Source organism: Leptodactylus fuscus, chromosome 3 (assembly GCF_031893055.1).
Source record: "Leptodactylus fuscus isolate aLepFus1 chromosome 3, aLepFus1.hap2, whole genome shotgun sequence".
Lineage (NCBI taxonomy): Eukaryota > Metazoa > Chordata > Amphibia > Anura > Leptodactylidae > Leptodactylus > Leptodactylus fuscus.
The window spans coordinates 66,984,761-67,008,131 of record NC_134267.1 but is presented as its reverse complement, the minus strand read 5'-3'; the positions used below and the strand labels follow the sequence as shown (position 1 = coordinate 67,008,131).

Sequence of the window (23,371 nt, the reverse complement as noted above, 5' to 3'; positions counted from 1 at the left end):
TCATTTTCTACTTTTGTATGTATTGTAGGCAAAGGAGTGATTTAGAACTTTTAAATCTTTTTTTTTTTTTTGCAATATTTTATGGGAGATTCTACAGTATACATTGATATTGTGGCTGGTCATAGACCCCCACCCCCACCCTTCTATAAAAAAAGCCAAGGGTTTTTTTTTCAGCACAAAAACTGGGCTAAAAAATTCGGCTTATACTCGGGTATACACAGTAGCTGAAAATTCTATAATATAATTATGCATAAAACTGAAAAAATGGGCCGAACCAAATTATTGGCTTCCTATAACCATCTACAAGCTTCTTTACACCTGTAATTTTGGACCACTCTTCTTCTTTTGCAAGGTGTTCCAGGTCTTTCATATTTGACGGCTGCCTTCTCCCAACAGCCATTTTAAGATCTTTCCTCCGGTGTTCGATAGGATTTAGAACTCTCCAGCGCTTTGTTTCCATCCATTTCTGGGTGCTTTTTGAATTTTGTTTGGGTTCATTGTCCTGCTGGAAGACCCATGATTTAGAATACAATCCCAGCTTTCTGACACTGGGCCCTAAATTGTGACTCAAAATCCTTTAGTAATCTTCAGATTTCATGAATTGCTTTGCACACAGTCAAGGCACCCAGTGCCAGAGGCAGCAAAACAACCCTAAAACTTCTTTGAACCTGCACCATGTTTGTCTGTTGGTATAGTATTCTTTTCTTTGTAGGCCTCATTCCGATCTTGGTAAACATTAGAATGATGTACTTTACCAAAGAGCTCTTATCTTGATCTTAGCCATCCACAAGATGGTTTCCCAGAATGATTTTGGCTTACTCATGTACTTTTAGGCAAACTAGCTTTTTTATGTCTCTGTGTCCGCAGTGGGGTCCTCCTGGGTTTTCCTGCCTTAGCGTTTTACTTTATTCAAATATCAATAGGTCAGACTGACACTGATGCTTCCTGAGCCTGCAAGAGAGCTTGAATTTTTTTTGTAACTTGATTGGGGCTGCTTATCCACCATCTGGACTATCCTGGGTTGCAACCTTTTATCAGCTTTTCTCTTTTGTCCAAAATATGGCCTGTAGACATAGCAAGAGGGAAGGAGAGGATGTGAGTGGACAATTCTATCAGAATGCAGAACGAAAGGAGGGAGACTCAGGTTTGTGTGTGCCTTTCCTCTTCTGCTGCCCTTCTCCTCTAGGATGGGCAGACTAGTGATAGCCCAAACTGCAGATGTTCTCTGGGATCTAGCTATCGGGACTCAAAGTTGGCGTGCGTAATGCGTAAAATGCATATACATATGTGTGTTTATTTATTATATATATATATATATATATATATATATATATATATATATATATATATATATATAAAATTTGTATTTGTGTGCTATATTTACATTCTTGTGTAAAGCTGTGTTCACATTCGTGTTAATCAGTTAAATTGTTCTGAATCATGATATGTGTGAAACAATGAAATAGATGTCTGTACTGGTTTCCGTTAGAAGGTCTGTCACTTTAGTTAACAGAAAAAAAAATATATATTTATATATATAAAGATATGTATAAATAAAAGCTTTTGTTATATTTTGTGTCAGTTCATTGCACACCATTTTTCAATTACCAAAAGAATGCAGTGAAAATTACACATTTTTATTTAAATAATCTTACCCCACAAAGAAGTTTTTTTTCTCCATTTCCTAGTACAGTATATAAAAATAAATGAAATGATACCATTAGAGATGAGCGAATACTATTCGAAACTCTAGTTTTGAATACCTTGCTCCATAGAAATGAATGGAAGCGGCCGGCGCCTAACCCCTTGGTGTTCGGCCGCTTCCATTCATTCCTATGGGAGCGAGGTATTCAAAGGTAGAGTTTCGAATACTATTTGCTCATCTCTAGATACCATTAATAATTCTGCTTGCTCTGCAAAAGAAAAAAAACGAAAGAAAAAAAAAATTGCTCGATTCTGACAGAGTTAACCAGAATCCTGGTGAGCCCCACTGAGATACATGTGTCATGATGAGCCAAACAAAAGAAGAGCTTGTACAATCTTATAGGGAAAGTTGACAGCCGACTTGTGCGTTACTGGATGGGCTGGGATTTTTAGAAATTGCACAGGTGGAGTTCTGTTCACACCGCTTAGTTTACCTGTATATGTACAGTATGGGTTTATAGATTACTGCCTAATTTACATTTTTGACATAATGCTTTTGTATATTCAACTACATACAGGATATGACTTCATTGTGCCAAAACCAGTCATCATTTGTGGTAGTTTAATGAAATATTGTATATAAAAAGAACACTATTTTGTATGTCTGTTTGAAGCTCAAATTCCTACTGAATTGGTATAATTTCAACAGTTCTAAGAATATGTAAGCATACACTTAAGTACAGAGTGATCTGGTAAAATACTTAGCTGTGTTGAAATGCTTGCATATCACTTACAACACGTGTGCAGTCATTCTGCTACTGGTCTTCTATTCTTTTGCTCACTCAGCTGAGTGATTTTGGCCTGAGTAAGCACTGGATGCTGTCAAGGCTGTGGACATGAAATCTCTTGAGGCTGAAATGGAGGCGCAGAATAGACTGTGGTTTAGAAAGAAAAGCCTAACTTGTTTACTTAAGTCAGAAAACTATTAATGGAACTTATAAATCATTTAGTTTAAGTAGAATGCATTACAGTTAAGTAGAAGAACATTCCGACCTAAAAGCTACTCTATGTTTGCATGAAAATGTATTTCAGGATAAAGGGTAGTGAAGGAAAATGTTGTTCTATGGATGTTTATCACTTAACGTTTCACCATTAGAAGTAGATTAGTAGTTTTATTCTGAATATACTGCAGTGTGTATTCATAAGGACCCCAAATACTCATTGTTGTATAGTCTGTTTATTGAAATCAGAATAAAAAAAAAACATTCAAGCACATGCTTAATGCCTTTCAACTGGCTTGTAGTTACTGTGTGCAGCTACATAATGAAAAAAAGGGCAATGAAAGGCAGGACAGAGAGTCCGAGGAGGTAAGGGTGTCAAACAAAGTTAGAGAAGATGCATCATGGCCCTCCACATCATTTTCATAACAATGGATACCACTCACCACTTTCTTCCATTGGGAAATGGAAGAGGCTTTCTGACATCAACATTTATTCATATTCAAAAGCTGGTAGAACCCAGCAGATGCTTCCTTACGGATGGTATTGATCGACACAATACTTCCGGATGCCTGTTGAAACTCCTGGTGTATGTGAGCCATCAGTTGGGTGCAGTTTCTCTGGCCAGCACTTGTCGGTCTCTATCTCCCATTACCCCTTTCTCGAAATCGGACAACTCTGTATTTCGTGGCATCTTGCATGCCACTAATGCCAATGGTGTTTCCTATTTAACAGTGGAAGGTGTGATCTACCTCATGACCACAGATATCTTCATTTGCATGGCTGTCCAAATACTTATTGGTAGACCGTGTATAAATAAGAAAAACAAATAAATTAGGTCTTGCATTGCCTGCTTTCAGAAGATAGCAGGTGGTCATGTTCAGGTTAATATAGACCTACTTGTGGCATTATCTTGTTTGTGGATACTGTGTTAGTTGTATGCACTACTTTCCGGTGTATTAAAAAAAAATATACTATGTATGACAGGCCTATTTAGTCTGTTGAACTTATTTTCTTGTTTATTTTTTTTGTACATAGGGCTCTGCGTTTAGTACACAACCAGCTGATGCATATAATCTTTTTGTGACCATGGCCATTGGTGATTGCCTAAAATTATGGGATATAAGGAATTTACGGTGAGAGAAATATACATTTACTTTTTCTGTGTATTAATGCAGTTGTTGATGCCTATGTATAAATACATTGCATGTAAGGATAATGTTTAGAGATGTTTGAAAAATACTTTTGTTTTGATCTTGAACAATATTATTGTGCTATTTAGAGATGCCACATATACTGTAATGCCTCATGTACACAAACTTATTTTTATCTGCAGTTGCGAGTCAGCAATTGTGGATAAAAGTACAGTCCTATATATTTCATTGGGCCCATATTGCAAAAATATGGGTCCGTGAAAACCATGGATGACATTCTGACCCACAGACTGCACATGAGCATGTGGATGAAGCTTAAAGGGGTTGGCCACTTTCAGACCAATATTGACAAATGTACAATAAAAAGCTATACAATTCTCCAATATACTTTCTGTATCAATTCCTCACGGTTTTCTAGATCTCTACTTGCTGTCATTCATTCTGTTACTTCTAGTGGATAAAACTCTGACCATGGTCATGTGATTTACAGTCCTGGTCATGTGATTAGCACACAGGTGCCGCTCGTTACAGTCACAGCACAGTAATCAGACATCTGCCTGCACCTGAGTGCTCATCACATGACCTTGGTCAGAGTTTTATCCTCTAGAAGTAACAGAATGAATGACAGAAACTGTATGTTAACAGGAATTCAGATTTGAGTACAGTTGAATGCTTCAATGGGTTCAAAAAGCAGACAAACCTCAACATCTCAATTGTTCAGACAGTACTATAGATATCAGATCTCCACGGTACAACTACTGCATGAATATCACTACAGAGGGAAGCAAATAATATTAAAATACTTGTTTAGGCCATGTCCTTGTAAGATGGAGAGTAGGTAAACAAATGATGTGTGACCGCCACCATAAAGCATTCAGAAGGGGGGGGGAGTGGTGGTAAGTGGATGCTTTATTCTGAATGAAAGGCACCCTTTATAAAATGAATGGCTTAGCGTTAAGATAGGTCATGAATTTTAGATAGTCAGGATCTGACTGTTGTAAAAAATGCTGGGAACTTCAGTCAGTTGGACCCCTGTCAATCTAAAATCTATGGCCTATTTGTGGTATTGTGATAGGCTCTCTGCAGCATAGAGGATAACTTTCAGATCGGAGGGGGTCTGACTGCTGAGACCCTCATGATTAGGAGAACAGGGAGTTTTGGCCTCTTTTTGGAATAAAGCAGGTGGATGGATGCACACCGATCCATTAATTTCAGTGGAAGCATCGGGGATAGTTGAAGCTTCAGCTAGGGAATAACTTCATAAGATGGGAACACCCCTTTACACCTCAAGTACGCAGCCAGTTTTGAGCTTAATGCTCAGACCCCATTTTTCTTATTTTAAATCTGAGTTTGTGTTTTCATTACATGTTGTGTGGTAGGGGGTTATTAAAGGGATTCTACCATTAGAATCCACTTTTTCAGTACTACCTCATTGGAATATCCTTAAGAAAGGCTATTCTTCCCCTTCCTTTAGAATTCTTCAGCACAGGGGACGGTCCCCCTGCATTCAAACAGAACAGGGGGCGTCCCCTGTGCCGCCTGAAGACTCTCCAGCAATGCCCCTCTTCTTCTACAGCCGCATCCATCTGTCGCCTTCTTCCGGCGAGATTGCGTTTGCTCATGTAGTGGCCACAGAAACATGGCAAGACGTGCAGTCAGCTCTGCCCGATGCGCAGTCAGCTCTGCACATGTCTTGTCGGCCATGTTTCTGTGGCTGCTACACAAGCGAACGCAGTCACGCCGGAAGTAGACGACAGGAGGATGCAGCTGTAGAAGAACAGAAGGACACCCCCTGTTCTGTTTGAACGCAGGGGGACTGTCCCCTGTGCCGAAGAATTCTAAAGGTAGGGGAAGAATAGCCTTTCCTAAGTATATTCCAATGAGGGAGTACTGAAAAAGGGGATTCTAATGGTAGAATCCCTTAAAAAAAAAAAAATTGTGAAAATTAAAAAAAAAAAAAAAAAAAAAAGTGTCATATTTAATTTATTGAAATTATGGCTCCTTTCTGTGAAATCCTACATCTCTTTATTCTTTCCCTTGCTTCTGTATTGAGAGCTGTTCCTGCTTCTTACTTAGTAACTGTGTATGTAATAGGGGCTACTGGAGTATTGGGCTGTGTAACATGTACAGAAAATGTAGACTCTTGCTCTTGGTGTTATATGAAAGAGTAGATTCTCTTCTTTCTTTTTTTGACACTGTGTATGGTATAGAGGCTTGAAGTACGGGGCTGTGCTATCTACAGTATATTATTTGTATACTATAGAGAAAAAAAGACCATGGACCGCGCATCTCAATCCTATACATTAATCTAATGCTTCTCAATGAAATCTACATAAATGAATAAGAGGTTCTTAGTATACATATTACTCAAGGTGCATAATCCCACTAGCCACTTCACAGCGACCTCTATATTGTGGTTCCCTACTTTACTGGGTGCTGCACTGCAACCACCAACACCGCAAAGCAGTGCCCACAGGGGTAGCGACCCAGCGGTCCATCAACACCCTTGCTACCAGACCAAGACCCCAGGCTCTGGGCCATAAAACCCCACAGGCACAGCACCACAGTAGCGGCGAACACCATGTAGCACCACACCTTATGAGCAGATCTCAAAAAATTCACCATACCATATTGTTTCAGAGGACTGAAAGCCAGTAGGTGGATCCCCTGACTGAGGCAAAATGGTAAGGTGATTTAAAAAAAAACAACAACAAAAAAAAACATCTGTTCACATGGTGCTGCCGCTCCATTGTTGGTGTGCCCGTGGGGTCGTGTGGTCAATATATTGTACGTGGCTTGTGGCAACAGAGACACACTCCAGGAAATTAAAAAAAAATTAAAACAGATTAGGAAATAATACAATAATACAATTGATACATTTCCTTTAAGGATAGGCCATCAGTTTTATAAAAGTGAATAACCCCTTTAACCAGCATGTTTACCCAAATCATTCTGCACCAACACACCATAATACAGTCCTATGAAAAAGTTTGGGCACCCCTATTAATCTTAATCATTTTTAGTTCTAAATATTTTGGTATTTGCAACAGCCATTTCAGTTTGATATATCTAATAACTGATGGACACAGTAATATTTCAGGATTGAAATGAGGTTTATTGTACGAACAGAAAATGCGCAATATGCATTAAACCAAAATTTGACCGGTGCAAAAGTATGGGCACCTCAACAGAAAAGTGACATTAATATTTAGTACATCCTCCTTTTGCAAAGATAACAGCCTCTAGTCGCTTCCTGTAGCTTTTAATCAGTTCCTGGATCCTGGATAAAGGTATTTTGGACAAAAAATTCAAGTTCAGTTAAGTTAGATGGTCGCCGAGCATGGACAGCCCGCTTCAAATCATCCCACAGATGTTCAATGATATTCAGGTCTGGGGACTGGGATGGCCATTCCAGAACATTGTAATTGTTCCTCTGCATGAATGCCTGAGGATTTGGAGCGGTGTTTTGGATCATTGTCTTGCTGAAATATCCATCCCCGGCGTAACTTCAACTTCGTCACTGATTCTTGAACATTATTCTCAAGAATCTGCTCATACTGAGTGGAATCCATGCGACCCTCAACTTTAACAAGATTCCCGATGCCGGCATTGGCCACACAGCCCCAAAGCATGATGGAACCTCCACCAAATTTTACAGTGGGTAGCATGTGTTTTTCTTGGAATGCTGTTTCTTTTTGGACGCCATGCATAACGCCTTTTTTTTATAACCAAACAACTCAATTTTTGTTTCCAAAATGAAGCTGCCTTGTCCAAATGTGCTTTTTCATACCTCAGGCAACTCTATTTGTGGCGTAAACTTGTGTGCAGAAACGGCTTCTTTCTCATCACTCTCCCATACAGCTTCTATTTGTGCAAAGTGCGCTGTATAGTTGACCGATGCACAGTGACACCATCTGCAGCAAGATGATGCTGCAGCTCTTTGGAGGTGGTCTGTGGATTGTCCTTGACTGTTCTCACCATTCTTCTTCTCTGCCTTTCTGATATTTTTCTTGGCCTGCCACTTCTGGGCTTAACAAGAACTGTCCCTGTGGTCTTCCATTTCCTTACTATGTTCCTCACAGTGGAAACTGACAGGTTCAATCTCTGAGACAACGTTTTGTATCCTTCCCCTGAACAACTATGTTGAACAATCTTTGTTTTCAGATCATTTGAGAGCGGGCTGTCTATGTTCGGCGACCATCAAACTTAACTGAACTTGAATTGTTTTGTAGAAAGAAATGGTCCAAAATACCTTCATCCAGGATCCAGGAACTGATTAAAAGCTACAGGAAGCGACTAGAGGCTGTTATCTTTGCAAAAGGAGGATGTACTAAATATTAATGTCACTTTTCTGTTGAGGTGCCCATATTTTTGCACCGGTCAAATTTTGGTTTAATGCATATTGCGCATTTTCTGTTAGTACAATAAACCTCATTTCAATCCTGAAATATTACTGTGTCCATCAGTTATTAGATATATCAAACTGAAATGGCTGTTGCAAACACCAAAATATTTAGAACTAAAAATGATTAAGATTAATAGGGGTGCCCAAACTTTTTCATAGGACTGTATCTATTTTGCGCTCAGTTGGGTTACCATTGGTTCTTAAACTAAAAACAAACCTTTAGGCTGCTTTCAAGAATCTAAAATATGAGTGAGTGTTTGAATTGTATTACTTTTTATGGTCACTTTATTGTTTAATTTTGGTTTATTTCTTAATTGTATTGACTTTATCTGTTAGGGTAGGTTCATGCCACCTTTATTAACTGACTTTAAAAGACTGTTTCAGATAGAGCCCTCTCTGGTATATGATTCTAAAAATCTATTGAATTAAGTAAACATTGTCAGTTTTGCAACATTGAATTCAAAAACTGAATTCTTGATTTAAAAGGGTATTCCCATCACACTTGTTCACCAACCTGCAGGCTGTGTGCTCTCTTCAATTCCTGGTTTTCTTGGCACATTGGTGGGCGGGGTTTCACTTGCTCTGCTATCTGCTATGTTTGAAGTCAGTAATGATGGATTGGTTGTAAATGAATTACCACAGTATGAAGCTGCTGTAGCAATACTGGATTTGAGTCAGTTTGTAATACATACAGAGGTACCGGACTCCCTATCTCAGCCCTTATCAGCCAAATTCAATTAAACCGACTGATAAGTGGAAGAGCAGGAGATAAGAGCTCAGAAATCCCGGAGCTCTCACCTCCCCCCTCCCCTATCTGAGGAGCTCCGTTGCTTGTCTGTGGCATACACAGCTCAGAGCTGCTCTCAGCACTCAGCCCCTCCCTCCCCCCCTGAGAGCAGGCAGCTACGTCAGTTGGGGACTGAGCAGATAAGCCCATGGTTCGGGGCCCATGGTCATAGAAACGCATGTAAACAATGAAGTGAATAAATTAAGATAGCGACCAAACAAAGCAGTTTTGATAAAGCAGTGTATTTAGAAAAAGTCTTATATGCACATAAACTAGCAGTATAGATAGGATCCTTGTTATGGGACAGCCCCTTTATCCAGACTGTTTACATAGAGTGAGGGGGAGGAGGCTACTGTTGGCTAGTTAGTTGATGCATTGCCTCATACTGTACAGTGATAATGTCTTATCTTGCAGTTTCAGTACAGTCAGAGTCAGTGGCGTAACTAGGAATGGCGGGCCCCGTGGCGAACTTTTGACAGGGCCCCCCCCTTCCTGACTGACACTAAAGACCTCAACCGGCTGACCTCCGACACATTCCTTTGCGCTCTATTATGCCCCATAGTGGCCCCCACACACCATTATGCCCCATAATGAACACCCATGAACAATTATTATACTCTGGGGTCTTTTCATCTTTATAACTCCAAAAAAATAGAACCAATCCAATAAAAATACATAAATATTTTATTAATCAACTATAATTAATGCACATGAAGAGACACGTGGAGACACACAGGGGAAGGTCCACTACTTATTTGAATTGTGATTGGGCATAAAAGGGGGTGGTTGTTTCTGTTTTGGAGGTAGAAAGGGGAAGTTATTAAAGGGGCTTCCAGTGGAAATATGATGGCATTGTTGGTATATCAGCATATGAGGCCTCGGTTTTAATTTTGACTGGGCTACAGTTTGTCTAAAACCGGCCCTACCTTTGTCAGTCTCCAGGCAGGTCCTCCCACATACGAGTACCCGGCATCATGACATCATTGTGACAACCCCAACACATACACCCCGTACAAATACAGGTGTATGCAACAGGGTTGTTGCCATAAAGTAATTATGTGACCAGTCACACGTGTAGAGAGCAGCTGTTGTGTTTAAAGGGATCCTATCATTCAGATGGCATTTTTTGTGCCTAACACATCGGAATAGGCACAGACACAGGAAGACAACGTTCCTGAAGAAGATGGAGGCGGGCTGGAGAGTTCTCTGGCAGCATTGGGGACGCCCCCAGTACTGTTTGAGAGCTGGTGCACGCCCCCAGTGCTGCGAGAGAACTCATTTGCATACTGGCGAAAACCGGTATTTCTATGAAACGGTGGCGCGGAGAAGACATCTAAAGGTAGGAAACGAATAGCCTTTCTTAAAGGGGTTTTCCCATAACTCTTGTTCTGTGCTCTCTTCACTTCCTGTATTTCTCAGGACATTGGTGGGCGGGGTTTCACTTGCTCTGCTATCTGCTATGTTTCCAGTCAGTAATGAGGGATTGGTTGTAAATGCATTACCACAGTATAAAGCTGATGTGGAAACTGATGTAGAAGAGCTGGATTTGAGTCAGCTGCATTACATACAGAGGTAACGGACTCCTCATCTCAGCCCTTATCAGCCAAATTCAATTAAACCGGCTGATAAGTGGAAAAGCTGAAGATAGACAGCACCGTAATCCCTGAGCTCTCACCTCCCCCCTCCCCTATCTGAGGAGCTCCGTTGCTTGTCAGCTCCTCCCCCCCGAGAGCAGGTAGCTAGTCACTTGGGAAATGGGCAGATAAGCCAGTGGCCATAGAAACGCAGTGTCAACAATGAAGTGAATAAATTAAGATCGCGGCCAAACAAAGCAGTTTTGATAAAGCAATGTATTTAGGAAAAGACTTAAACCCACATAAACTAGCAGTATAGATAGGATGCTTTTCATGGGACAACCCCTTTATGGCTATTCCTATGTGTTAGGCACAAGAAAATGTCATCTGAATGATAGGATCCCTTTAAAGCAGCTACTCTGTTGAAAGCAGAAGTATTGGAGGTAAAAAAAAAATTATGGTTGTAGTCTCCACAACATGAGGCACTATATTAAAGGGTCGCGGGATTAGTAAGGTTGAGAACCACTGTTCTAGAGGAAGGTGCTAAATTATATGTCTGAAAAGAGCCATAGAGGGAACCTGTCCGGTGGATTTTCCACCATAAACTGGCTCCAGCACATGTAGCATCAAGTAATGAACTTGGTCCCCTCATTAAACTTGTTATTCCTAAAATATCAAGTTATAAGCTTTTAAAACCTTAGACTGGCATATGCAAATTCACCTTAACTAGTCATGGGGAATGAGGAGCAGCTTCATTTAGTCATGCACTTATTGTTCTAAATCAGGATGATGTCCAACGATCAGGACCTGTCTATCACACATCACCGGGATTGATTTATTGTAATGACTGCATGACTAGATGAAGCTGCTCCCTGCCCACAGAAATAGTTTTGGTAAATTAGTTAGCTCCTAATATCTCAGTCAAACATGACTAAAGCACAATATTCCTTTATATTAATGGGTGCCAGCATTATAGGGTGAATCAGCGGCACCAGAATTCCATTAGTATGACAGCGAAGAGCCTATTAAAGGCTTCTAGGCCTGTCACTTGAATACTTCTGCGCTTGGCAGCCTGTGATGGAAGTATAGGGATTTTATAATGCATTATTGATTAGACACCCCTCCCCCCTGGGGTCAAGATCTGTAGGGGGCTAGGGGGATAAAAGTAATTTAATAAATGAATAAAAAGAACTAGAAGTTCAAATCACCCCCTTTCCCTAAAACACATACACATTAGATAACTCTGTGTCTGAAAACTCCCAGTCTACAAACTTAACTAAAATTATTTCCCATGTGGTGAAATCAAAAGAGCTGAAAAATCTTTTTTTTGCCATTTCACCTTACATTAAAATTTGGATAAAAAGTGATCAAAGCAATAAACATTCCTCATAATGGTATAAATGAAAAGTACATATCACCCAGCCAAAAAATGCCTTATGCATCATTGTACACAGAAATAGAAAAATATGGTGACTCCAATGAAAATGTTTTTTTTTTTTTTTTGCGTTTGGAAATACGAAGCTTGTAAGAAAGTGATGCAAATGAAGCTTTTCTCTAATTCCATTCCATTCTGAATAATTTTTTTTAGCTTCCCTTTGTACACATTGGCCATGTTAGGGAAGGGCACTGTTTTGGCTATTATTCTTATTCTTATTCTTATGGTAGAGTTGGAAGGGACCTCAAGGGCCATCGGGTCCAACCCCCTGCGAGTGCAGGTTTTCCTAAATCATCCCAGCTATATGTTTATCCAGATTCCGCTTGAAGATTTCCATTGATGGAGCGCCCACCACCTCCCGTGGCAGCCTATTCCACTCTCTCACTACCCTCACTGTCAGAAAGTTTTTCCTAATGTCTAATCTGTATCTCTTTCCCTTTAGTTTCATCCCATTGCTTCTTGTACTTCCTTGTGCTAATGAGAATAGGGTAGATCCCTCTGCACTGTGACTACCTTTCAGATATTTGTAGACTGCTATTAAATCTCCCCTCAGCCTTCTCTTCTGCAAACGAAACAATCCCAGTTCTTTTAGCCGCTCCTCATAGGACATGGTTTGCAGACCTTCCACCATTTTGGTTGCTCTTCTCTGGACTTGCTCCAATATATCGATGTCTTTCTTGAATTGAGGCGCCCAGAACTGTACACAGTATTCCAGGTGTGGTCTGACCAGGGAAGAGTACAGTGGAATAATGACCTCTCTTGATCTAGATTCAATGCTTGTCTTAATACATCCCAGAATTTTATTAGCCTTTTTTGCAGCAGCACCGCACTGTTGTCTCATGTTGAATTTGTGATCTACTATTATGCCCAAGTCCTTTTCCCCTATGCTATCACTTAGTTCTATTCCTCCCATACTATATATGTTTTTTACATTTCTGTTACCCAGATGTAGAACTTTGCATTTGTCCCTGTTAAATACCATTTTGTTCGCCTCAGCCCATTGTTCCAGTGTGTCTAAGTCCTTTTGAATACACTCTCTCTCCTCTCTAGTGTTGGCTATTCCTCCTATCTTCGTATCATCTGCAAATTTTATGAGTTCCCCAATAATTCCATCGTCCAGATCATTTATAAAGATATTAAAAAGTACTGGGCCCAGAACAGAGCCCTGCGGCACCCCGCTTTTGACTTTCTTCCAGTTCGATGTGTAGCCATTTAGTATTACGCTAGGCTAGTAAGCCAGCTCCCTGCAAATGCTTCAGAGGTTGGAACAGGGGTGAGGAAGCCAAGTGACATGTTACCCAGGCCAGAAGTTGAGTTTCTAGAACTGCAGGACCTGTTCTGAACTAAGGTAACTTCACTAATTCACCAGATAACTCCTATAATGTGCAACGTCCTTAGTTTTTCGCATGATCTATGTTTGGTACACACTTACTATGTACAATGTTCAGTTACTGAACATTATTCATACAATGTTTACTTGTTGAAATATGTGGTTAAAATCATATACTACTAATGTTAACTTTTCTGTTGGAAGTGATCATTGTGCATACATTGTGGCTAGAATTTTGATGATGTAATGTCATTTTAAGCTTCTGAGGTTATGTGGTTCGTCAAATGGTGCCTTTAATATTCAGGAAAGAACATTATGCTTAAATTAACTTTGTCGGTAAAATTGTAGACTAGAAGGTATGCATGTTTAATTTCATAGCCTGCAGTGTTGCTCTTAATATTTGAGTACAAAAGATTGTATGTGATCAGAAAACAGGTCTGTATTTTTTTTTTCTAGAAACAGTGCGCTACTCTTATCTGTGTTGTATAGTTTTGCAGCACAGTCTCATTCATTTGAATAGTGTCTATGCTGCATACCACTTATATATTGGAACTAGCAGGAGGACCCGGCTTCTCACGGGTATATTTCATTTTTTTGTTTGTGTAGTGACCCCATAAGAATTTCCCAGTTTTGCACTGATTTATTTTGTATGTAGTTTGTGTTTGTATCCATAAGCGTCATGTGATCATGTGTATCTCAGTTTGGAAACTAGTGAAAAATCTTTGATCAGTTGTTATGGATACCTGGAGTAAAGCTGTGTGAATGTGACCTTGTGTAACAGTGTCATCTACAGTGTCTGCCCCAATAAAGCTGACAAACAGTAGTGAAGAAAAATGGCTGGGTTGCTATGGAAACCTGGAGTAAAGCTCTGATGTGTTGTACTGTGTGCAGAGGCATGTATCTAATCCTCTGCCGTGTGGTACTGTGTGCAGAGGCACGTATCTACTCCTGGGGCATGTGGAACTCTGTGCATACGCTCTTATCTAATTCTGCAACATGTGGTACTGTGTGCTGACGCGTGAATCTAATCCTCCGGTGTGTGGAACTGTGTACAGAGGTATCTAATCCTCCGGCGTGTGGTACTGTGTGCAGAGGCGCACATCTACTTCTGCGGCATGTGGAACTCTGTGCATACACTCGTATCTAATTCTGCAACATGTGGTACTGTGTGCTGATGCGCGTATCTAATCCTCCGACATGTGGAACTGTGTACAGAGGTGTGTATCTAATCCTCCGGCGTGTGGTACTGTGTGCAGAGGCGCATATCTACTCCTGCCGCAATGTGGTACTATGTACAGAGGCTCGTATCTAATCTTACAGTGTGTGGAACTGTGTGCAGGCGCACGTATATAATCCTCCGATGTGTGTTACTGTGTGTAGACGTGCTTATCTAATCCTTCAGCGTGTGGTACTGTGTGTAGATGCGCGTAGCTAATCCTCCGGCATGTGGAACTTTGTGTAGATGTGCATATCTAATCCTCCGACATGTGTAACTGTGTGCAGACGTGCGTATCTAATCCTGCGGCGTATGGTAATGTTTGAAGATGCGCATATCTAATCCTCTGGCGTGTGATACTGTGTACTGAACTGTGTATCTAATCCTTTCATGCGTGTATCTCAGTTTGGATATCAGCGCTGGTTTGTGCATGTGGAGTGACCATGTGTTGGAATATGACCAGTGACCAGTTGGAATATGAGTGGAAGACTTGCAGGTTTGTATTGGCTAATGGGAGGGGTGTCATTGTTTTGGGAAAGCTGTATCTGAGCAATGGTACGTATGAGTGAGTGGAGACCTGTCTTAATCCTTCCTGGACACCTGAAGTATCTGCATGCCAAATTTGGTGAAGATTATTCCAGTTGTTTGGTCGCGCATAAAGAACAGACAGACAGACAGACAGAAATTCCTTTTTTTTTTTTTTTATATAGTGAGATAGTGTGGCTGGACAGTGTGTGAGCTCCATTTGAAACGCTACAAAAAAAACCCAAAAAACTTTTTATATAATATAAAAGAAAGACAAGCAGAGAAAAAAAACACGAAGAAGGGTGACAGTTTAAGGCTAAAGCCACACGTAGTGAGCTGCAGCAAAAAAATGATGCGGTAAAAACCACGGCGGCAATGCATCACGGTTTTTCCCCAAAGCGCTTTTCACAGAAAGTCTGCAGAGGTTTCCTCTGTGGATTTTTTGCTTCCATTATATCTATAGGGATACCGCCAGCGTTTCCATTGGTATAATTGACATGCTGTGATTTTCAAAACCGCAATGGTTTTGGAAAATACAGCGTGTCCATGTATTTTTCCGCAATGTGTGGATGGGATTCGCTATAGATTCAATATGAAGCTTCAAGATTCCTCTTTACAACTGCCATCTTAACTGTCTTAGGGTCCTATACAATGACCCAGATGCCACCTCGCTTGCTGTGGCCTATCTTTGTGCCTTGAAAACAAGGCTGCAAAACAGTAGAAGAATACAGGATTTAGCAGTAGGTCATTGCTTGTGTTTGGGTGACTGCGATCTTTTTTATCAGCGTTGCTTAGGTCTCTCAGGTTAAAGATGCTCTAGTCCAGTTTTCTCCATGTGGCTCTTAATTTCTCAATATGAGAATTTATAATTTTGTATACTGTGGTGCTGCAGCCAGATTTTGATTTGGCCCACAGATTGGGTATTAACCATGTGTCTTTAGAGATTCCCATTTTCATGTGTCCATTGATGGCACCACTTGGTTAGAATTATTGATAAGATTCTGCATTCCTTGTCTTAAACTGTTGGTATGAGATATTCCCTGTGAGAATATGTATTTTTTATTTGCTCACTCTCCCTCATTTCCTATTTTATTGGATTATCCTTGGTTGGCCCCTTATAACCAAATAATTAAATAGGTTTTCCATGATAACTTTTATTGCAAAGAGGCTTGGGAAGGTGAAAAATAAAAAAAAAAACTACTCACTTTTCCCCGGTGCTGTGAGGTCTTCCACTGCGGTCTGACCCTGTCGATCTTGTTTTGGAGGAATCCCTGCTCTATGTCACCGCTGAAGCCAATCAGCAGCCTAAGTAGAGGACACGAGACATATGCGAGTGACGTTCTGGTTCCTTTTTTGGCCTCAACGATCACTTACGTTTGGGACTTCTGACAAACCTAGACCAGATCATGGTGTAAGACATCAGAGCACCACAGGGACAGGTGAACATGCGTGATTTTTTTTTTTTTTTTTTTACCGTCCCTGGCCTGCTTGCAAAAAAAAAAAAAGTTATCCTGGACTACCATTTTAATTGAGATTCTGGAGAATTAACCCAACTGGAAATGACTGATACAAGAAATGCTGATGTGTTTTGTAAATAAATTGAAAATTTTCCCTTTATAGAATGTGACTGTCCCTTTGATTTAATTTCCTATAGTAAGATTCCATGGAGGAGGAACATTTTTTGCCTGCCCCTGGGTCCCAGGACTTGGAAGAGTGTGAGATTGAGGGGTTCTTTTCCTCCTTAGGGTAAGTTCACACGGGATGTTTGGTCCGGAACCTGAGGCGGAGCCCGCCCCAGGTTCTGGACTTAAATACGGGTGGCCGCGACTGGATGCCAGTGCAGTGCAGCGGCATCCAGTCGCGCACTCCGCTCCGGATTAGGCCCAAATGAATGGGCCTAGTCGGGAGGGAGTGTCTTCAGGCAGATGTCGCGAGGCGAATCCGCCTGAAACAATGAGCATCTCGCTTCTTTTTCCGGGAGCCAGAACAAACGGCTCCCGGAAAAAAGAACTGACCGGCTCCCATTGATTTCAATAGAAGCCGTCTTTTTTTTTTTTTTTTTTTTTTAAATGTAGATTGTGAGCTTACAATGTACATTTTTTTTTCTGTCAGTATGTCTTTTTGGGATATGGGATGGAAATCTATGCAAATACGGGGAGAGCATACAAACTCCTTGCAGATGTTTTTTTTATGCCCTTGGTGGGATTTGAACACCAGGACCCCAGAGCTGCAAGGCTGCAGTGCTAACCACTGAGCTACCATGTGGCCCCCTGGAGCTGTCTTTTTGGTCAGGATTTTGAGGTGGATACGGCCTCAAAATCCTGACCAAAAAACCCTGTGTGAACTTACCCTAAGGGTTTTACTTGGATCCAGTTGAGTTGTCATCCTGGACCAGGCCAGATTACCGATTACTTGTTTCAAACTGAGTTCCTATCTGGTATCAGTACCCCAGTAACACAAAAATCATAAGAAAACATTATGCACATCACCAAGTATAAATGTTATTACGAATAAATATGAGAAGAAAACAAGACAAACCATAAAATCATTTAAAATTATTTGTCTCGAACTGACCTGACTTTGCAGTTTTTGTTTTCCATATACAAGCAGCATAAAATTGTCCTTAGAAATGTGTAACTATATACTGTTTGTCCGCATTAACTTGCTCAGATCACAAACACCTATACAGAAGGAAGTTAGTATTGAAAAAAGAGAGATGCTGATTTAGGATAGTGCAAGTTTATATAGCTACATACAATAATTTATATTCATATTGGTTTACACTCACCGGCCACTTTATTAGGTACACCTGTCCAACTGCTCGTTAACACTTAATTTCTAATCAGCCAATCACATGGCGGCAACTCAGTGCATTTAGGCATGTAGACATGGTCAAGACAATCTCCTGCAGTTCAAACCGAGCATCAGTATGGGGAAGAAAGGTGATTTGAGTGCCTTTGAACGTGGCATGGTTGTTGGTGCCAGAAGGGCTGGTCTGAGTATTTCAGAAACTGCTGATCTACTGGGATTTTCACGCACAACCATCTCTAGGGTTTACAGAGAATGGTCCGAAAAAGAAAAAACATCCAGTGAGCGGCAGTTCTGTGGGCGGAAATGCGTTGTTGATGCCAGAGGTCAGAGGAGAATGGCCAGACTGTTTTGAGCTGATAGAAAGGCAACAGTGACTCAAATAGCCACCCGTTACAACCAAGGTAGCCAGAAGAGCATCTCTGAACGCACAGTACGTTGAACTTTGAGGCAGATGGGCTACAGCAGCAGAAGACCACACCGGGTGCCACTCCTTTCAGCTAAGAACAGGAAACAGGCTACAATTTGCACAAGCTCATTGAAATTGGACAATTGAAGATTGGAAAAACGTTGCCTGGTCTGATAAGTCTCGATGTCTGCTGCGACATTCGGATGGCAGGGTCAGAATTTGGCGTCAACAACATGAAAGCATGGATCCATCCTGCCTTGTATCAACGGTTCAGGCTGGTGGTGGTGGTGTCATGGTGTGGGGAATATTTTCTTGGCACTCTTTGGGCCCCTTGGTACCAATTGAGCACCTTTGCAACGCCAAAGCCTACCTGAGTATTGTTGCTGACCATGTCCATCCCTTTATGACCACAATGTACCCAACATCTGATGGCTACTTTCAGCAGGATAATGCGCCATGTCATAAAGCTGGAATCATCTCAGACTGGTTTCTTGAACATGACAATGAGTTCACTGTACTCCAATGGCCTCCACAGTCACCAGATCTCAATCCAATAGAGCATCTTTGGGATGTGGTGGAACGGGAGATTCGCATCATGGATGTGCAGCCGACAAATCTGCGGCAACTGTGTGATGCCATCATGTCAATATGGACCAAAATCTCTGAGGAATGCTTCCAGCACCTTGTTGAATCTATGCCACGAAGAATTGAGGCAGTTCTGAAGGCAAAAGGGGGTCCAACCCGTTACTAGCATGGTGTACCTAATAAAGTGGCCGGTGAGTGTATGTCCGTTATTTCTCAGGTAGATGGGTCTGGTATAATCTATTTTTTTTCACGAAGAGTTTTTTATGTTACAGGCTTGTAAGTTATAAGCCAGGGGAACATTTAAGGTCAGTGAGTTGTGCTTGGGGCGCACTTTCTCTGGCTTTGTTTTGTTCCCATAGTAGAAAAGTATTGGAAGATTGCTTTGCTGCCTGCGCAAATATAAAAATTCTTTTAGCCAATAACCAAGATTTCTGCTTTCAGGAAAAGGATGCAAATTTGAACTTCATGTGAGTCACATATAATAAAACAGAGATAATGTAATTAAAAATTAATTTAAACAGAAGCAGGGAGCCATTGACACTGGAAACTGAGTACATGGAAAAGGAGAGTAAACTATTTTGCATTCTATTGCTTCTATTTCAACACAGGGACCAGTTGTCCATGCACTGTGTTTGATCAGGCATTTGATAATCAATTCCTAAGTGACTGCCACTAATCTACAATACCGGTCAAGTATCCTTGCACAGACAAGTTGCTGTTGTCCTTAGTATAGGTATTAGATCTGTCGGGTCTGGGTGTCAACTGTTAACAAGACATTGTGGCTCAGTAATGTTTATATATTGCGAGTTGTACTGTTCATTCGCCGTGCAATGTAAACTGTAGCAGCGAGCATAGGTGCTGCAGCACTCTACCTTAGACTCCAATAGTTCAGCATTGTAGAACCTACCCTTGCTAGTACAGTGTATATGGCAAGTGAATAGTGCAGCTCACGGTAAGTAAACATTACTGGCCATCAATACTAAAAGCCTGTTAACCCCTTTAAATATAGATCAGAATAAATGCGACTGTCAATAAATTAAAAGGGTTTTTCAAAGTGATTCTGCCATTGCAATGAGACACCCTCTTGATTCCATTTGACGTTGACATATATACATGAAGCGATTCACACTTTAATTCCTCAAAAATGGCAATGCTGACAGATTTCTTGTCTGCACATCATTGTAGTCAGTATAATGTGACCTACAGCTTGGTGTCCTTATTTGTTCAGGGAAAAAGTTGCTGACAGGTTCCCTTTAAGGCTAATGCCCCTTGTGGCGTCCTGGAGAAAAAGCCGCATCAGCAACGCATTGCAGTTCTTCCCACAGTGCATTGCACAGAAAGTTTGTGGACTTTGTGCTTCAGTTATATCTATAGGGAAACCGCTGGCTGGTTTCTGTAGATATAATTGACATGCTGCAGTTTCCAAAACCGCAATGGTTTTGGAAATCGCTGCATGTCCTCAATGCATATTTTCCCTTCAAGTGGCGATGCTATTTGCTAGAATCCCATCCACTTTGCTTTGACTGTAAAACACCGCGTTTTTTTCCTCATGTGGGGCCTCGGCTTAAAAGAAGAAGTCAGAATACATTTATGACAACCTTGCAAAAAACAGCAGCTGCAGTTTAAGGCTAAGGCCCCATGGGATGCGTTGCCGCCGTAGTTTTTCCCGCAACGCTTTTTGGCTGCAGGTCATCCCGTGGGGCCTTAGCCTTAAACTGCAGCTGCTGTTTTTTGCAAGGTTATCAGAAATGTATTCTGACTTCTTTTAGGCCGAGACCCCACATGAGGAAAAAAAACTTGGTGGTTTACAGTCACAGCAAAGTGGATTCTTGCAAATACCATCCCCACTTGAAAGGAAAATACGCATTGAGGACATGCAGCGATTTCCAAAACCATCATGGTTTTGGAAATTGCAGCATGTCAATTATATCTACGGAAATGCCAGCGGTTTCCCCATAGATATAATTGTAACAGAAAGTCTGCGGAGGAAAACTTTGTTTAAAGTTCTGTGAGGAGAACCACGATGCGTTGCCACCGCAGTTTTTACCCCAGCACTTTTTGGCTCCAGGTCATCGCGGTTCTTCCCACAGCGCTTTAAACAGAAAATTTGCGGAGTTTTCCTTCGCAGACTTTCTATTACAATTATATCTATGGGGAAACTGCCAATGTTTCCGTAGATATAATTGAAATGCTGTAATTTCCAAAACTGCGCTGGTTTTGGAAATCGTGGCGTGTCCGCATGGTGGTTTTTACCGCAAAGTGGGCTTGAATCCCATCCACTTTGCCTGTACTGTAAACGCCACGATTTTTCATGGCAAATCGCAGCGTTTTCAAACAGTGGGCCCCGGCTTCAGTCAGTTTAGGCAGCTGAACAAGAAAGAGGCTAGAAAAAAAATTGTCAAGACCAAAAGTGCCACAAGTACCCACAATTAACAAAATATAGATTTGTTATGTGTAGTATAAAGCCTGTTATTGAACATTTTCTACCCTTCAGAATTAAGACCATTAGACACATGCTAAAGATCTGAGCTTTGACTTCCAAAATATTATATATTAATCAAGAATTAAAGCCAAATTCTCTATTTTGGAAATAAAGCCTTTATGCTTATTGTTTTCAAATAAAACTGTGGTTATGCTGCAAATCATCACGTGTAACATATAGAGCTGTTTCTGGCTGGTTCCACTCACCCATGGTTTTCATTTGATATTAAAGTAACCAAAATACCAAATTTTTAAGATTGTAAGGAAAGTTCCACATAAACTTAATGCTTACGTTTCTTATTTTTGGAGATATTTTTGCCAACAACGTCTAATTTTACCAGCCATATTGGGACACATTCCAGCAAATATGGTGCATGTGTGGGATTATCATTCCATTAATAATAAAATACATATTTCTATGTCTTAGTAAGTTATCTTTCCATTTATTTGATCTATTTATTGATCACTTCTGCACCAGCTGGCTGAGTCATGTCTGACTTGCAGACCACATTCTTCCTGTATGTCTAGATTACTCTGATTTATACTTTTGCTTCATTCCTAACTGTTTCTGTGTTACATACTCTGTTCTGTCTTAAGGACCACATTTCTGAAAATATAAACTAATATTCATGCTGGGAAAATGTATTATTAGAATGTAATAGGAAAGTCTTTTCTGTTGACCAATTTCTACCATTAGAAGGGATCCAGGAAAGAAAATCCTTATGTGCACACATCTCTGGTTCCTGTAAAAGATTTTCAATGCTACAGATTTTTTCCTAACGCTTCTACTTTTGATAAAATGTGGTATTGAGATATCCTAGGCATGAGTTCCTACATAATGCGTCCAACATTCACCAATTTGGCCTTTGTCTAAGTTGTCTCAGCATATAAATATATTTTTAGTTAACTTTGTATACTGTCATAAAAGTGAAAGAGGACTAAAAGTAGGTATGCGGAAAGTAGAAAAATAATAAAACTTTAAGCATACCTCCAGTTATTAACAACTTTTCATAAATGAATAGTACAGGTTAAAATATTAAGCTTTAAAATATCTTCTTAACTAGAGATGAGCGAGTAGTGTTCGATCGAGTAGGTGTTTGATCGAATACTACGGTATTCGAAATACTTGTACTCGATCGAACACTACTAGCTGTTCGAAGTTTAAGGTTCGATGCAGAACCAGCGTTGATAGGCAGAATGCTATACATTCTGCCAATCAACGCTGGTTCTTCTTTTACCTTTCCGAAGTCTTCTCCGCGCTGCGTCCCCGCGTCTTCTTCCGGGTGGAATTCACTCTGCCTAGGCATCCGGCCTAGGCAGAGCCGACTGCGCATGCACGGGCATGCACGCGCATACACAGTCGGCTCTGCTCAGGCGTCGGGCATGCGCAGTCGGCTCTGCCTAGGCCGGATGCCTAGGCAGAGTGAATTCCACCCAGAAGAAGACGCGGGGACCCTGCACCGGGAGAAGACTTCAGGCAGAATTCAGCCCGACCATCACTCGTGGACTTAGTAAGTATGATTTTATCGAATTTTGCGTACCCCTGAAACGAGCATTTCCCCCCATAGACTATAATTGGGTTTGAAATCCGTTCAAACAGTCGAACAGTGTGCGGCTGTTCGAATCGGATTTCGAACCTCGGACATTTTAGTGTTCGCTCATCTCTATTCTTAACCCCTTCCCGACGCCGGGTGTTTAACTATGGCAGCTGCTCGGGAGCTGTTTCATACAGCAGACACCATGTGCTAATGCCCACGGTCCGTGTCTGCACCGATTGTGGGCATTAACCTATATGGCTCCTTGGTCGAAGCTGACTGAGGCGCCATTTTCCTGGTGCCGCATGGGCACCGCCATTTTGCCGGTGATCGCCGACACCTAGAAAAAGCTCCAGAGCCGACGTCACATTGGCATGACAGCCTTCTAAAGGCTCATCGGCCTGTCTGCAGCCACTTTCTTTTGCAGGCTGCTCTAGGTAGGTCTTTTTTGCAATGCATTTGGGATTTTGGTGATTGGTGCGAGT

General features: G+C 41.1%; 1 protein-coding gene across 1 annotated transcript in view; it reads left to right on the top strand.

The window, feature by feature from the left end:
* The window catches only part of WDR27 (WD repeat domain 27), a 225,337-nt gene that overhangs the window by 101,783 nt on the left and 100,183 nt on the right, over positions 1-23,371 (top strand). The window contains exon 21 of the mRNA XM_075267691.1: positions 3,681-3,778. Coding sequence (XP_075123792.1) covers positions 3,681-3,778 — 98 coding nt within the window. The remainder of the gene's footprint in view (positions 1-3,680; positions 3,779-23,371) is intronic.